Genomic DNA, 17,160 nt, shown 5'->3' on the forward strand with positions numbered 1-17,160 from the left:
ACGCCGAGCAGGGATTCCGCTATACATCTCGGGTTGACTACAGATTGGATACGCGTTTGGAGGCGGCCGTTTAGCGATGTTCACTTCAAGTAATTCCGGAACAACTTCTCGATCAAGTGCTGCTTGACCTACGTTCAAGCCGTTGTTGACCCATTCATCAACTCGGTCTTCGACTTTATCTTCTTCGATTTCAGCAACTGATGATGATTCACTGGCGATTTCCAAAAGTATTGCGTACCGCTTTTGAAGGTATTCACGCTTTCTCAAGTTCTCCTCTTTTTGCAGTTTCCTTTCCTCGTTGAGCATATTCAACTCCAACTCTAACTGATTCTGCTTTGTGGACCTCTTCAAAGCTGCAGAGTGCTGACTTGATGTCTCCCCGAAAACTTGCTTCGCGTTGCTTCCAGGCTTGTTTGACGTTGGTTTCAGCGGCTCATTCAAAGATGGACCAATTTGCCCAGTGGTTGGAATGATGGTGCTAGATGCCAGGGGGATGTTTCCCAAGCAACACACATGTTATATAAAAGTTACGACAGCGCAAGTTTTGGTTGTATAGAAATTTATTTTACGTTATTTCAACACAATGTTAGAATTACGTAAAATAAACCTTTATACAACCAAAACTTGCGCTGTCGTAACTCTATTATAACATATGTGTTGCTTGGGTTGCAACTGTTGGTGTCGGCTGGGGCCTAGAAACTATCGGAAGGCCCTGCCTGATATCAGTCATCCTCGGAAAGGCATTGAGAGTGCACGCTGGCGCTGTTGACTGTACTAACGAATTCGACGACATGAACGTATAAGCCGGGTTAGACGATACAGAACTACCGGCGAGGGTGAATATGCTTGGTGGTAACAGCATATTTGAAGGGAGAGCGGTACTGTTTACAGCGTAGGGATTTTGTGGATTTAACGTATTGTTAGCTTTATTGGCAGAAACAGGCGGAAATATCATATTCGAGGCAACATGAGTTAACACAGACTTGTTAACATCACTTCTTGTTTCATAGGGCAAGTCAGATAAATTTGTCGGGATTTGGGGAACAACGTTCAATGGGACTGATGTAACTCTAATAGCGGGATTTATGGGAGCTGACGTACTCACGATCGACTCTTTAGAGGCCACCTTAGTCGAATGTTTCTTCTTTGCTCCTTTTTCGGCAGACTGGCAGATAGGACAGTGCCAATCACGGTCTGCGACACCTCGGCTGACTTCTACGCACTCGAAATGGTACCAGTCGTCGCATTTATCGCACTGGACCATTCGAGTGTTGTCCTCGTCGGTGCAGGCTTTGCAGTGTTGATTTCCATCGTTACGCACGATGTCTTCTCGTGAAGACCCAGCTGCAGACCGACCATCACGAGCCGCCGCGGCGCTCCTCGTCTTGATTGGCGTTCGCCCAAGCATCGCCGAATCGGTGTGGGAGATAAACGAAATTTTTAAATTGTTGACGCTCCGTCAACGGGATTGAAGAGGAAGAGAGCAGAGGATTCCGATTTTTTAATGTTTATTGGCGAGCATTAAAAATTTCCTAGAAATTCATCGATTAGTCTAATTCATTATTGATTTCATTGACCGACCTACGTTTAGTTTAATCACTGTTCTTCCTACTTCTTCTTGCTCACGGGTTCTTCTCCCTTAGACTTCCTTTACGCTTCAACCTATTTTCTACTACACATAGACATTATTATATGTATTATTGTTATAATATAATATATGACACTTACGTTGCTTCGGATCAATTAACAATTCCAATCTTCAGATCAACTAGTTCTAGTATAGGTAAGCTAGGCGAATTCACAAAGTTTGCCTGTATAAAGTGATAACATTTTAGCAATTCAATTATTATATAATTTAGGAAATAATTACCTCTGTTGGATCTCGCATCGTACTCGGCGCCGTCGTTGGCTGTTACACACGCTAGCAGCGCTATACGCAGAGCAGCAGCAACAGCCCATTCAACTATTGTATCTCTTTCATAGCCTACAGTAAATGCCTAGAGCCACGGTAGGCATGATAAAGCGTGCTACCGTGCGCTCTGTTGTTTTGTATCTTCCCGTACTGCTTCCCCTATAAAAGGGAAGCCCTAAATGTATGTAATTTAGTGTGCTATATCATATCACCACCGTGTGGAGCACTGCCACACGGTGGTGCGAATAAATAGTAAAGTAGAGTTGCGCGTATCATTTCTTCTCCGCCGCCCGGGGCAATTAAAATTACACAACGTGGGGCTAGACATCCTGGCCGAAACAACCTCGTTAGGATTAATATTTATATAATAAATGTAGCTAAATTTAGTAATTATAAGCAGAAATTTCAAAATTTACAATAGTAGCATGACATTGGTTACACTATGTAGTCCAACTTTTTCTCGTTTTTGCATCTCATCAATCTGCATGTACATTTGACGTTCTCATTCCGTCATCTGCCATAGCATCGACGAGTTTCTAAACCCACCGTTCAGGAACGCTCAAAGATGATTACTCTTGTGGTGATACCTTTGGGGAATCTAATCAACAAGTTGGACATTTTAGGAGAAGTTGGGGATTCTTATGGAAAATTGGGGATTTTTAGGAGATATTGAAGAGGGTAAAGGGAACTTAGGAATCATGGGGGTCCTTGAGAAATGATACCTTTGATGAATCTAATCAACAAGTTGGGCATTTCAGGAGAAGTTGGGGATTCTTAAGGAACATTGGGGATTTTTAGGAGATATTGGGGAGGGTAAAGGGAACTTAGGAATCTTGGCGGTCCTTGAGAAATGATACCTTTGGGGAATCTAATCAACAAGTTGGACATTTTAGGAGAAGATGGGGATTCTTAAGAAATATTGGGGATTTTTATGAGACATTGTGGGTTTTTAAGGAACATTGGGGATTTTAAGGAGATATTGGGGCGGGTAAGGAAAACTTAGGAATCATGGGTGTCCTTGAGAAATGATACCTTTGGGAAATCTAATCAACAAGTTGGATATTTTAGGAGAAGTTGGGGATTCTTAGGGAATATTGGGGATTTTTAGGAGATATTGTGGATTTTTAAGGAACATTGGGGATTTTTAGGAGATATTGGGGCGGGTGAAGAAAACTTAGGAATCATGGGTGTCCTTGAGAAATGATACCTTTGGGGAATCTAATCAACAAGTTGGACATTTTAGGAGAAGTTGGGGATTCTTAAGGAACATCGGGGATTTTTAGGAGATATTGGGGAGGGTAAAGGGTACTTAGGAATCATGGGGATCCTTGAGAAATGATACCTTTGGGGAATCTTATCAACAAGTTGGACATTTTAGGAGAAGTTGGGGATTTTTAAGGAACATTGGGGATTTTTAGGAGATATTGGGGAGGGTAAAGAAAACTTAGGAATCATGGGTGTCCTTGAGAAATGATACCTTTGGGGAATCTAATCAACAAGTTGGACAATTTAGGAGAAGTTGGGGATTCTTAAGGAACATTGGGGATTTTTAGAAGATATTGGAAAGGGTAAAGGGAACTTAGGAATCATGGGGGTCCTTGGGAAATGATACCTTTGGGGAATCTTATCAACAAGTTGGACATTTTAGGAGAAGTTGGGGATTCTTAAGGAACATTGGGGATTTTTAGAAGATATTGGGGATTTTAAGAAACATTGGGGATTTTAAGGAGATATTGGGGCGCGTAAAGAAAACTTAGGAATCATGGGGGTCCTTGGTAAATTATACCTTTGGGGAATCTAATCAACAAGTTGGACATTTTAGGAGAAGTTGGGGATTCTTACGGAATATTGGGGACTGTTAGGAGATATTGTGGATTTTTAAAGATCATTGGGGATTTTTAGGAGATATTGGGGCGGGTAAAGAAAACTTAGGAATCATGGGTGTCCTTGAGAAATGATACTGATAGGGCAGGATCGTGCTTCCGGCGGATTTCGGGGTCACAGAACGGATTGGGTGGACACTATCACCACTGGGGTCACTCGGTATCACTGGATTCACCAAAAAACTTGACTTGGAACTTAGAACTTGAAACTTTATTCTTCAACGGTTTGGATTTGACTAACTAAACTTTATTCAATTAGATCGCTTATCTACCCTACGCTGTATGAATTATTTCGTGTAACGGAAAAGATACATGCTATAAAATTTCTATAGCAGCTGGCAGCAAATGCTGGCAGTAAGCTGTGGAATACCTGCATTTTGGGCAACGATAGACTTGAGAACTGTCATCGCCGCCACCTGAAATTCATGAATTTCAATCTATCTCCTAATCACAACAAACAATACTTCAAATCTTATTCTAATTCGGTACAATTCAGGAAAATGGCAAACAAATTCTAGGATTCTTCATTGAGTTCCTGACTCAAAAGGCAGCAAACAGATCTTCGTGACCGGACGGCGAATGATTCCTTTGGTGGTGTGCAGGTCAACGACTCGGATGAGCCCGTCTGGTCCTTCGATGGTGTTGACAATTCTCGCTAGAGGCCACTTGACGGGAGCTAGGAATTCATCGACGACGACAACCATCCTGCCGGGCTGAATTGCTGTATTGGGAGCATTGATTTTGTTTTCTTTTTGCAGTTCCTGCAAATATTCGGTCTGCCACTGATGCCAAAATTGTTGAACTCGGTGTTGCAGGGCTCGATAGTGGTCGAGGCGGTTTATCGGAACCTGGCATACTTCGGCATCGGGGAGAGCAGACTGTGTAGTTCCGATGAGAAAGTGGGCTGGTGTCAGAACGGCTAAATCATTGGGGTCCTCCGTGAGTGGTGTCAAGGGACGAAAGACAGCTTCGCATTTCCTAGCTGACGGTACATATGCTTCTTGGCCACCTTGACGGCAGCTTCCCACAGTCCGCCAAAATGTGGGGCCTTCGGTGGAGTCATATGCCACTGGATTCCCTGGCTTGAGCAGTGTGTGGCAATGAATCCGGATGCCTTCTCTCGCTGTAGCATTTGGTACAATTCGTGTAGTGCGTTGCGGGCTCCCTCGAAATTCTTTCCGTTGTCGGAGTGTATGTGTGTGGGGCACCCGCGACGAGCGATGAACCTTCGTAGCGCGTTGAGAAATGCTGGTGTGGAGAGGTCGCTCACCAGCTCTAGGTGCACAGCTTTCGTGACGAAGCAAACGAAGACGCTGATGTAGGCCTTGGTTGGTGAGGCGCGTTTGTGGATTGCTTTCATGTAGACCGGACCGGCAAAATCTACTCCAGTGACAGAAAAAGGACGGCTCGGGGTAATTCTCTGCAGCGGCAGTTGTCCAGTTTGTTGTTAAGCGGGAACGGGTGAGGCTCTAGAGCAACGGAAGCAATTCCGTACGATGTGGTTGACCAATCGCCTTCCTTGTATCGGCCAAAATTCTTGGCGAATGGCCGCTAGGGTCACACGGCCGCCACCGTGGAGTAGCCTCAGATGGTAGTGCATGGCGATTGACCGTGTTAATGGATGGGAATTGGGAAGGAGGATGGGATGTTTGGTTATATAAGGCTGATCTGACAAACGCAATCTACCCCCAACTCTCAATATTCCCGAATCGTCGATGAAAGGGCTCAGAAGACGTAGGCTCGAATGCTTGGAAACCGCTTTTCCCTTCCCCAAGTACCTAATCTCCTCTGCAAAGACGTCTGCTTGGGCTAGCTTGATTAGTTTCATACGGGCTGCTGACATTTCCTCAACGGTGATTGCATTCGTTATCACATCGAACTCGGGACACGGTGACGATGTAGTTCGACGACGACCACTACGACAAGCTTGGATGAAGCGTAGACAGTATGCTGTCACTCGTGTCAAACGATTATAGCACAGCGATGTGTCAAACATGCCATTCACTTCGGGCTTATTTTGCACAGCCGCCACCATTCTTCGTCGCTCCAGGATTTCTTCGGGTGTTTTCTGCTGCTGGGTATTAATTGGCCACTCCGTTTCAGGTGCTGTTAGCCAGGCTGGCCCATGGTGCCACAAATTGCTGGATAGGAATTTTTCGACGGTCATTCCTCTGCTGACTAGGTCCGCTGGATTCTCTCTCCCTGCGATATGGTGCCAATAGGATCCCTGTGTTGTGGTTTGGATTTCAGAAACCCTATTCGCGACGAAGGTGCTCCAAGTGTATGGAGGCGATCGAAGCCACTCAAGTGTGACGGTGGAATCGGACCAAAAATGGGAAGCAGTGATAGGCATATCCAATGCTTCGGAAACCCGCTTATGCAACCGCGCAGCCAGCACAGCAGCAGATAGCTCAAGACGGGGAATGGAAACTCGCTTGAGGGGGGCTACCTTCGATTTGGAAGCGATCAATCGGACTTTTACGGCACCTTCGACGTCTGTGGAACGGGCATAAATGCAAGCGCCGTATGCTTGCTGGGATGCATCCGCAAATGTGTGCAGCTGAACGTAGGAATTCGGCAGAAATGCATATCGTTCAACACGGTAGGATACAATCTTCGGTAGGTCGGTGCAATAGCTGTTCCACTTGTCTTGAATAGTGTCGGATACCTCTTCATCCCACCCGCAAGGCTGCAGCCAGAGCTCCTGCAATAACATTTTTGCTCGTATGATGACTGGGGCGGTGAGACCTAGGGGATCGAAGTGTTTTGAAACGGCAGACAGAATAGAACGTTTAGTTGGTGGACCATTTCCGACAGTAGGGGCAGAGTCGAATCTCAGCAGGTCCGTCCTGGGCTCCCAACAGATCCCGAGCGCTTTGATGGGCTCTTCGTGGTCAAATTTCATCGTTGGTTGGGTGACAATTCGCGATGGGTCGAGTCCTTCCAGGACCTTTTCGCTGTTGGATGCCCATTTCCTCAATTGGAATCCTCCTTTGGCCAGCAGTTCGTCAAGTTCCTCCCGTGTTTCGATTGCCTTTTCCTCTGTATCCGCTCCCCCTATATAATCGTCCACATAGAATCCCTTCTTCAGAGCGGGGGCTCCGTGCGGGTAGGCATCTCCTTCGTCGGCAGCGAGCTGTTGCAGGGTTCGAGTGGCAAGGAATGATGACGGTGCTAGCCCATAGGTAACCGTAGACAATTCGTACGTGGTGACCGGGTCGTCTGGATGGAATCGCCAGAGAATGCGCTGTAGTGGTGTGTCGTCGGGATGCAGTAACACCTGGCGATACATTTTCGCGATGTCCGCTACGAGGGCTATTGGGTACTTGCGGAATCGGAGGACTAGTGTCAGTAGCTCGTCCTGAACAATCGGACCGACTTGGAGGGCGTCGTTGAGGGAATATCCGGTGGAGGTTTTCGCGGATCAGTCAAAGACAACACGTACTTTTGTGGTTGTACTGGCCTCTTTCAGTACGGCGTGGTGGGGCAAATAATGCACCTGCTGCGGTTCCTCTTCGCTCGGTGGAACAACTCGCATGTGTCCAAGCGAAAGGTATTCGGATAGGAAAGAGTGGTACTCTTCCATTAAATGGGGTTCCCTGCTCAGCCGTCTCTCCAGGGAATAGAACCGACGCAGTGCAGCAGACTTCGACTCACCGAGCATGTGATCGAAATTTGGATGACGGGGCAACCGGACGATATATCTTCCCTCCGGTGTACGTGAGACATTGGAAATGTAGTGGGATTCGCATTGCTGTTCTTCCACCGAGTAGTTTGGGCGGTTTTCTACCTCTTCGAGAAGCCAAAAGCGTTCCATGGCCTCATGGAGTGGATCGGAAAGCGAGACATGGCATGCTTCGGGGGGCGATTTCAGGGGCGTTTGGTTCCTACCGGTGACAATCCAGCCGAAAACGCTCTTGATGAGGATCGGGTTTTCACCTTCTACGATCCGGGTACCAGGGTTCACGTATGTAAAAAAGTGTTCCGCTCCGAGCAACATGTCGATGGCACCGGTCTTATTGAAGGTAGGGTCGGCCAACGGAAGATCTTGCGGGGCATGCCAGTCATTGGAAGGAGAGGAAACAACGGGCAAATCGATCGTTATACGGGGCATGACGAGGAAGTCCAAACCAATCTCGAAATCGGAGGTTCTCGACCTGATAGTAGCACTGACCGAGTGGTTGACACTGGAGGAGGACTCACCGACACCGAACACTGGGATGTTGATCTTGTTTCGCTTGAGACGGAGGAGCTGGCATAGTCGATCGCTGATGATGTTGGATTGCGATCCATTATCCAACAGAGCTCGTGCGGGGTGAGCTTGACCATTACAATCGAGGACCATCAACACGACTGTCGAAAGCAAAACATTGGCGTTCGATGTTTGCGAGGAGTTGGACGTCTGTTCACTGACAGCATTCGTGGAAGTGGGTGGTCGTCGGTTGGGTGCTGCATCTTGTTTGACGATGGGCTTCGGTGTGTACGTTGATGGGCGAACGGTGGTGGATGATTGTTCGGTTTCGAGTGGGTGGTAGCCTGGGTGGAGCAATGAATGGTGTCGTTTTCGGCAGTGACGACACGAGAATTTTGATTGACAATTGCGAGCGAGGTGGTCTTGACGAAAACAATTGTGGCAGAGATGTTGGTCATTGACGACTTTCAGACGATCGGCGACGGACATTCTTTCGAATCGTGGGCATTGGAAGAGAGGATGATGTTGATCGCAAGAGTGGCATTTTCGTGGTGTGGCTTCAGTTACAGCATGGGAAACGGTTTTGTGGAAAGGTGGGCGTCGAAACATTGGTGGCTGTTGATTGGATGTTGGCTGTGCTTGGTGATTAACGGACATTGATTCTAGCACACGAATGCGACGGTGGAGAAAATCAATGAGACAACCGTAGTCGGGGTTTGTGGTGGTCGTAGCGAAATCTTCCCATGCTTTCTGCGTAGCGTCGTCGAGTCGGAGGCAAAGAAGATGTTCCAGCATAGTGCTCCAGGAATCGATAGGTTCACCAAGTTGGCGAAGGGTCTTGGTGTGGCGCTCGTACTCGTCGACGACGGAATGCAATGCAGCGGCGGATTCTTTTTTCATTCGAGGGCAATCGAGGAGGGCTTGAAGGTGTCGCTTTTTGAGAAGATATTCGTTAGCGTAGCGAGAGACGAGGGTTTGCCATGCAATAGGGTAATTGGCGGAGCTGATGCCGATGGATTCGATTAGCTGTGCTGCCTCTCCTTTCAGAGCAGCACGGAGGTAATGAAACTTTTGGATGTCGTGAACGTCGGGGTTGGAGTGGATTAGAGCGACGAACGTGTCGTGGAAAGCTAACCAGTTGTTGTAGTCCCCGTCGAACTCCGGCAGGGAAATGGTTGGTAGTTTGATTCCAGACAGGCCAGAGGGAGACGATTGGAGAATTGCGTTTGTCGAAGGTGGTACATTGGGGAGGTAGGATTGAAGAGAAGCCTTAATTTGGAAATAGCGGGTTTCGTTGTGGGAACGGAAAGCGAGATTTTGCGCCATACCTTGGTTGGTCAGTTCCAGGTCCTCGAGTTGGGTCTGCACATCCTCCAATCCCATCCACACGGTATCGAGGCTCTCGAGACGTAGTTTCACCTGGCCACTGTCCCGTTCCGCCACGTATTTCTCGACGAATTGTTCCGCTCTTCCTAGCGCAGCGATGAGCGTCGTCCGGCGGTTGATGAGCTGTTGTCTCGAACGTTCGTCCGCCATTGCGGAAGTGTGGTATCGCAGGGGGGCACTAGATCGGGTGACACAAAGAAAGACCCGGTAGAGCCGGACAAATGGAGTAGATAGGTTGGAGCGCTACTAACCTGTCCAAGGCTACGATTAAGCCTTGTATTATATTCAAATCTGCAACGGTCCTTCTATTGGGCAATCACATGTAACGGATGGCTATGGCGTCGTCACTCTCGCACTAGCTGATAGCTGACCGGCTGGTCACGCTTCTAGAAGCTTCGTCGAACTCCGGAACGGTTACGAGTTTCGGAAAAAAGAGAGAAAAATCTCAAGGCACCCGCGATAAACTTCTGCGCACTTCGGAATAATACGTACCGAGTGCCTAACGGAATTAGGCCTTGTATTAAAATTCAAGCGGGAACTCCGGAGAAGCTTCTCGAAGGCGTTGGAACACAATGGGCTCCGGGGAAGATGGCGATCCTTTCAATACCGATGGGGCACACAATGGTGCGGAACGATGGCGGTAGATAGCGTCTGAGTCCGAACTGCGATGGCGGGTGTTCTGGGAAGAAGCCAGATCCTGGTCACGGCACCAAGATGATAGGGCAGGATCGTGCTTCCGGCGGATTTCGGGGTCACAGAACGGATTGGGTGGACACTATCACCACTGGGGTCACTCGGTATCACTGGATTCACCAAAAAACTTGACTTGGAACTTAGAACTTGAAACTTTATTCTTCGACGGTTTGGATTTGACTAACTAAACTTTATTCAATTAGATCGCTTATCTACCCTACGCTGTATGAATTATTTCGTGTAACGGAAAAGATACATGCTATAAAATTTCTATAGCAGCTGGCAGCAAATGCTGGCAGTAAGCTGTGGAATACCTGCATTTTGGGCAACGATAGACTTGAGAACTGTCAGATACCTTTGGGGAATCTAATCAACAAGTTGGACATTTTAGGAGAAGTTGGGGATTCTTAAGGAATATTGGGGATTTTTAGGAGATATTGGGGATTTTTAAGGAACATTGGGGATTTTTAGGAGATATTGGGGCGGGTAAAGAAAACTTAGGAATCATGGGTTTCTTTGAGAAATTATACCTTTGGGAAATCTAATCAACAAGTTGGACATTTTAGGAGAAGTTGGGAATTCTTAAGGAACGTTGGGGATTTTTATTAGATATTGGGGCGGGTAAAGGGAACTTAGGAATCATGGGGGTCCTTGGGAAATTATGCTTTTGGGGAATCTAATCAACAAGTTGGACATTTTAGGAGAAGTTGGGGATTTTAAAGCAACATTGGGGATTTTTAGGAGATATTGTGGACTTTTAAGGAACATTGGGGATTTTTAGGAGATATTGGGGCGGGTAAAGAAAACTTAGGAATCGTGGGTGTCCTTGAGAAATGATACCTTTGGAGAATCTAATCAACAAGTTGGACATTTAAGGAGAAGTTGGGGATTCTTAAGGAATATTGGGGATTTTAGGAGATATTGGGGATTTTTAAGGAATGGGGATTTTTAGGAGATATTGGGGAGGGTAAAGAAAACTTAGGAATCATGGGTGTCCTTGAGAAATGATACCTTTGGGAAATCTAATCAACAAGTAGGATATTTTAGGAGAAGTTGGGGATTCTTAAGGAACATTGGGGATTTTTAGGAGATATTGGGGCGGGTAAAGGGAACTTAGGAATCATGGGGGTCCTTGGGAAATTATACCTTTGGGGAATCTAATCAACAAGTTGGACATTTTAGGAGAAGTTGGGGATTCTTAAGGAATATTGGGGATTTTTAGGAGATATTGTGGATTTTTAAGGAACATTGGGGATTTTTAGGAGATATTGGGGCGGGTAAAGAAAACTTAGGAATCATGGGTGTCCTTAAGAAATGATACCTTTGGGGAATCTAATCAACAAGTTGGACATTTTAGGAGAAGTTGGGGATTTTTAAGGAACATTGGGGATTTTTAGGAGATATTGGAGAGGGTAAAGGGAACTTAGGAATCATGGGAGTCTTTGGGAAATTATACTTTTGGGGAATCTAATCAACAAGTTGGACATTTAAGGAGAAGTTGAGGATTCTTATGGAACATTGGGGATTTTAAGAGATATTTGGGAGGGTAAAGGGAACTTAGGAATCATGGGGGTCCTTGAGAAATGATACCTTTGGGGAATCTTATCAACAAGTTGGACATTTCAGGAGAAGTTGGGGATTTTTAAGGAACATTGGGGATTTTTAGGAGATATTGGGGAGGGTAAAGGGAACTAGGAATCATGGGGGTCCTTGAGAAATGATACCTTTGGGGAATCTTATCAACAAGTTGGACATTTTAGGAGAAGTTGGGGATTCTTATGGGACATTGGGGATTTTTAGGAGATATTGAGGAGGGTAAAGGGAACTTAAGAATCATGGGGGTCCTTGAGAAATGATACCTTTGGGGAATCTAATCAACAAGTTGGACATTTCAGGAGAAGTTGGGGATTTTTAAGGAACATTGGGGATTTTTAGGAGATATTGGGGAGGGTAAAGGGAACTAGGAATCATGGGGGTCCTTGAGAAATGATACCTTTGGGGAATCTTATTACAAGTTGGACATTTTAGGAGAAGTTGGGGATTCTTATGGGACATTGGGGATTTTTAGGAGATATTGGGGAGGGTAGAGGGAACGTAGGAATCATGGGGGTCCTTGAGAAATGATACCTTTTGGGGAATCTTATCAACAAGTTGGACATTTAAGGAGAAGTTGGGGATTTTTAAGGAATATTGGGAATTTTTAGGAGATATTGGGGATTTTCAAGGAACATTGGGGGTTTTTAGGAGATATTGGGGCGGGTTAAGAAAACTTAGGAATCATGGGTGTCCTTGAGAAATGATACCGTTGGGGAATCTAATCAACAAGTTGGATATTTTAGGAGAAGTTGGGGATTTTTAAGGAACATTGGGGGTTTTTAGGAGATATTGGGGAGGGTAAAGAAAACTTAGGAATCATGGGTGTTCTTGAGAAATGAAACTTATGGGGAATCTAATCAACAATGTGGACATTTTAGGAGAAGTTGGGGATTCTTAAGAAACATTGGGGATTTTTAGGAGATATTGGGGAGGGTAAAGGGAACTTAGGAATCATGAGGGTCCTTGAGAAATGATACCTTTGGGGAATCTAATCAACAAGTTGGACATTTTAGGAGAAGTTGGGGATTCTTAAGGAACATTGGGGATTTTTAGGAGATATTGGGGCGGCTAAAGAAAACTTAGGAATCATATGTGTCCAACAAGTTGGACATTTTAGAAGAAGTTGGGGATTCTTAAGGAATATTGGGGATTTTTAAAAGATATTGTGGATTTTTAAGGAACATTGGGGATTTTTAGGAGATATTGGGGCGAGTAAAGAAAACTTAGGAATCATATGTGTCCTTGAGAAATGATACCTTTGGGGAATCTAATCAACAAGTTGGACATTATAGAAAAAGTTGGGGATTCTTATGGAATATTGGGGATTTTTAGGAGATATTGTGGATTTTTAAGGAACATTGGGGATTTTTAGGAGATATTGGGGCGGGTAAAGAAAACTTAGGAATCATATGTGTCCTTGAGAAATGATACCTTTAAGGAATCTAATCAACAAGTTGGACATTTTAGGAGAAGTTGGGGATTCTTAAGGAATATTGGGGATTTTTAGGAGATATTGTGGATTTTAAAGGAACATTGGGGATTTTTAGGAGATATTGGGGCGGTTAAGGAAAACTTAGGAATCATGGGTGTCCTTGAGAAATGATACTTTTGGGGAATCTAATCAACTAGTTGGACATTTTAGGAGAAGTTGGGTATTTTTAAGGAACATTGGGGATTTTTAGGAGATATTGGGGAGGGTAAAGGGAACTTAGGAATCATGGGGGTCCTTGGGAAATGATACCTTTGGGGAATCTAATCAACAAATTGTACATTTAAGGAGAAGTTGGGGATTCTTATGGAACATTGGGGATTTTTAGGAGATATTGGGGAGGGTAAAGGGAACTTAGCAATCATCGGGGTCCTTGAGAAATGATACCTTTGGGGAATCTAATTAACAAGTTGGATATTTTAGGAGAAGTTGGGGATTCTTATGGAAAATTGGGGATTTTTAGGAGATATTGGGGAGGGTAAAGGGAACTTAGGAATCATGGGGGTCCTTGAGAAATTATACCTTTGGGGAATCTAATCAACAAGTTGGACATTTTAATAGAAGTTGGAGATTTTTTAGGAACATTAGGGATTTTTAGGAGACATTGGGGAGGGTAATAGGAACTTAGCAATCATGGGGGTCCTTGAGAAATGATACCTTTGGGGAATCTAATCAACAAGTTGGACATTTAAGGAGAAGTTGGGGATTTTTAAGGAACATTGGGGATTTTTAGGAGATATTGTGGATTTTTAAGGAACATTGGGGATTTTTAGGAGATATTGGGGCGGGTAAAGAAAACTTAGGAATCATGGGTGTCCTTGAGAAATGATACCTTTGGGGAATCTAATCAACAAGTTGGATATTTTAGGAGAAGTTGGGGATTCTTAAGGAACATTGGGGATTTTTAGGAGATATAGGGGCGGGTAAAGGGAACTTAGGAATCATGGGGGTCCTTGGGAAATGATACCTTTGGGGGATCTAATCAACAAGTTGGACATTTTAGAAGAAGTTGGGGATTCTTAAGGAATATTGGGGATTTTTAAGAGATATTGTGGATTTTCAAGGAACATTGGGGATTTTTATTAGATATTGGGGCGGGTAAAGAAAACTTAGGAATCATGGGTGTCCTTGAGAAATGATACCTTTGGGGAATCTAATCAACAAGTTGGACATTTTAGGAGAAGTTGGAGATTTTTAAGGAACATTGGGGATTTTTAGGAGATATTGGGGAGGGTAAAGGGAACTTAGGAATCATGGGGGTCCTTGAGAAATGATACTTTTGGGGAATCTAATCAACAAGATGGACATTTTAGGAGAAGTTGGGGATTCTTAAGGAACATTGGGGATTTTTGAGAGATATTGGGGCGGGTAAAGAAAACTTAGGAATCATGGGTGTCCTTGAGAAATGATACCTTTGGGGAATCTAATCAACAAGTTGGACATTTTAGGAGAAGTTGGGGATTCTTAAGGAATATTGGGGATTTTTAGGAGATATTGTGGATTTTTAGGAGATATTGGGGCGGGTAAAGAAAACTTAGGAATCATGAGTGTCCTTGAGAACAGATACCTTTGGGGAATCTAATCAACAAGTTGGACATTTTAGGAGAAGTTGGGGATTTTTAAGGAACATTGGGGATTTTTAGGAGATAATGGGGAGTGTAAAGGGAACTTAGGAATCATGGGGGTCCTTGGGAAATGATACCTTTGGGGAATCTAATCAACAAGTTGGACATTTAAGGAGAAGTTGGGGATTCTTAAGGAACATTGGGGATTTTTAGGAGATATTGGGGAGGGTAAAGGGAACTTAGCAATCATGGGGGTCCTTGAGAAATGATACCTTTGGGGAATCTAATTAACAAGTTGGACATTTTAGAAGAAGTTGGGGATTCTTAAGGAATATTGGGGATTTTTAAGAGATATTGGGGAGGGTAAAGGGAACTTAGGAATCATGGGGGTCCTTGAGAAATGATACCTTTGGGGAATCTAATCAACAAGTTGGACATTTTAGGAGAAATTGGGGATTTTAAGGAACATTGGGGATTTTTAGGAGACATTGGGGAGAGTAAAAGGAACTTAGGAATCATGGGGGTCCTTGAGAAATGATACCTTTGGGGAATCTTATCAACAAGTTGGACATTTTAGGAGAAATTGGGGATTCTTATGGAAAATTGGGGATTTTTAGGAGATATTGGAGAGGGTAAAGGGAACTAGGAATCATGGGGGTCCTTGAGAAATGATACCTTTCGGAAATCTTATCAACAAGTTGGACATTTAAGGAGAAGTTGGGGATTCTTAAGGAATATTGGGGATTTTTAGGAGATATTGTGGATTTTTAAGGAACATTGGGGATTTTTAGGAGATATTGGGGCGGGTAAAGAAAACTTAGGAATCATGGGTGTCCTTGAGAAATGATACCTTTGGGGAATTTAATCAACAAGTTGGATATTTTAGGAGAAGTTGGGGATTCTTAAGGAATATTGGGGATTTTAGAAGATATTGTGGATTTTAAGGAACATTGGGGATTTTTAGGAGATATTGGGGCGGGTAAAGAAAACTTAGGAATCATGGATGTCCTTGAGAAATGATACCTTTGGGGAATCTAATCAACAAGTTGGACATTTAAGGAGAAGTTGGGGATTCTTAAGAAACATTGGGGATTTTTAGGAGATATTGGGGAGGGCAAAGGGAATTTAGGAATCATGGGGGTCCTTGAGAAATGATACCTTTGGGAAATCTAATCAACAAGTTGGACATTTTAGGAGAAGTTGGGGATTTTTAAGGAACATTGGGGATTCTTAGGAGATATTGGGGAGGGTAAAGAAAACTTAGGATTCTTAAGGAACATTGGGGATTTTTAGGATATATTGGGGAGGGTAAAGGGAACTTAGGAATCATGGGGGTCCTTGAGAAATGATACCTTTGAGGAATCTAATCAACAAGTTGGACATTTTAGGAGAAGTTGGGGATTCTTAAGGAACATTGGGGATTTTAAGGAGATATTGGGGATTTTTAAGGAACATTGGGGATTTTTTAAAGATATTGGGGAGGGTAAAGGGAACTTAGGAATCATGGAGGTCATTGGGAAATGATACCTTTGGGGAATCTAATTTACAAGTTGGACATTTTTGGAGAAGTTGGGGAATTTATGAAAAATTGGGGATTTTTAGGAGATATTGGGGAGGGTAAAGGGAACTTAAGAATCATGGGAGTCCTTGAGAAATTATACCTTTGGGGAATCTAATCAATAAGTTGGACATTTTAGGAGAAGTTGGGGATTTTAAGGAACATTGGGGATTTTTAGGAGATATTGGGGAGGGTAAAGAGAACTTAGGAATCATGTGGCTCCTTGAGAAATAATACCTTTGGGGAATCTAATCAACAAGTTGGACATTGTAGAAGAAGTTGGGGATTCTTAAGGAATATTGGAGATTTTTAAGAGATATTGTGGATTTTCAAGGAACATTGGGGATTTTTAGGAGATATTGGGGCGGGTAAAGAAAACTTAGGAATCATGGGTGTCCTTGAGAAATGATACCTTTGGGGAATCTAATCAACAAGTTGGACATTTTAGGAGAAGTTGGAGATTTTTAAGGAACATTGGGGATTTTTAGGAGATATTGGGGAGGGTAAAGGGAACTTAGGAATCATGGGGGTCCTTGAGAATTGATACTTTTGGGGAATCTAATCAACAAGATGGACATTTTAGGAGAAGTTGGGGATTCTTAAGGAACATTGGGGATTTTTAGGAGATATTGGGGCGGGTAAAGAAAACTTAGGAATCATGGGTGTCCTTGAGAAATGATACCTTTGGGGAATCTTATCAACAAGTTGGACATTTTAGGAGAAGTTGGGGATTCTTAAGGAATATTGGGGATTTTTAGGAGATATTGTGGATTTTTAAGGAACATTGGGGATTTTTAGGAGATATTGGGGCGGGTAAAGAAAACTTAGGAATCATGAGTGTCCTTGAGAACAGATACCTTTGGGGAATCTAATCAACAAGTTGGAC

General features: G+C 44.0%; 1 protein-coding gene and 1 long non-coding RNA gene across 2 annotated transcripts; both read right to left on the bottom strand.

The window, feature by feature from the left end:
- Positions 1-672: 672 nt before the first annotated feature.
- On the bottom strand, positions 673-2,448 carry LOC134286155 (uncharacterized). The gene is made up of 3 exons (XR_009996855.1): positions 2,256-2,448; positions 1,729-1,811; positions 673-1,672 (listed from the first exon to the last, which is right to left on the bottom strand). It is a non-coding gene; the product is annotated as an uncharacterized LOC134286155 (long non-coding RNA).
- Positions 2,449-4,744: 2,296 nt separating this feature from the next.
- Positions 4,745-9,523, bottom strand: LOC134289857 (uncharacterized). Its single transcript, XM_062856504.1, has 4 exons — positions 8,809-9,523; positions 7,241-8,331; positions 5,291-7,156; positions 4,745-5,215 (listed from the first exon to the last, which is right to left on the bottom strand). Exons 1-4 carry the CDS (start codon positions 9,521-9,523, stop codon positions 4,745-4,747), a joined length of 4,143 nt encoding a protein of 1,380 aa, XP_062712488.1.
- Between the last annotated feature and the right edge of the window lie 7,637 nt (positions 9,524-17,160).

The sequence above is a fragment of the Aedes albopictus genome, chromosome 1 (genome assembly GCF_035046485.1).
Source record: "Aedes albopictus strain Foshan chromosome 1, AalbF5, whole genome shotgun sequence".
NCBI classification, from domain to species: Eukaryota; Metazoa; Arthropoda; class Insecta; order Diptera; family Culicidae; genus Aedes; species Aedes albopictus.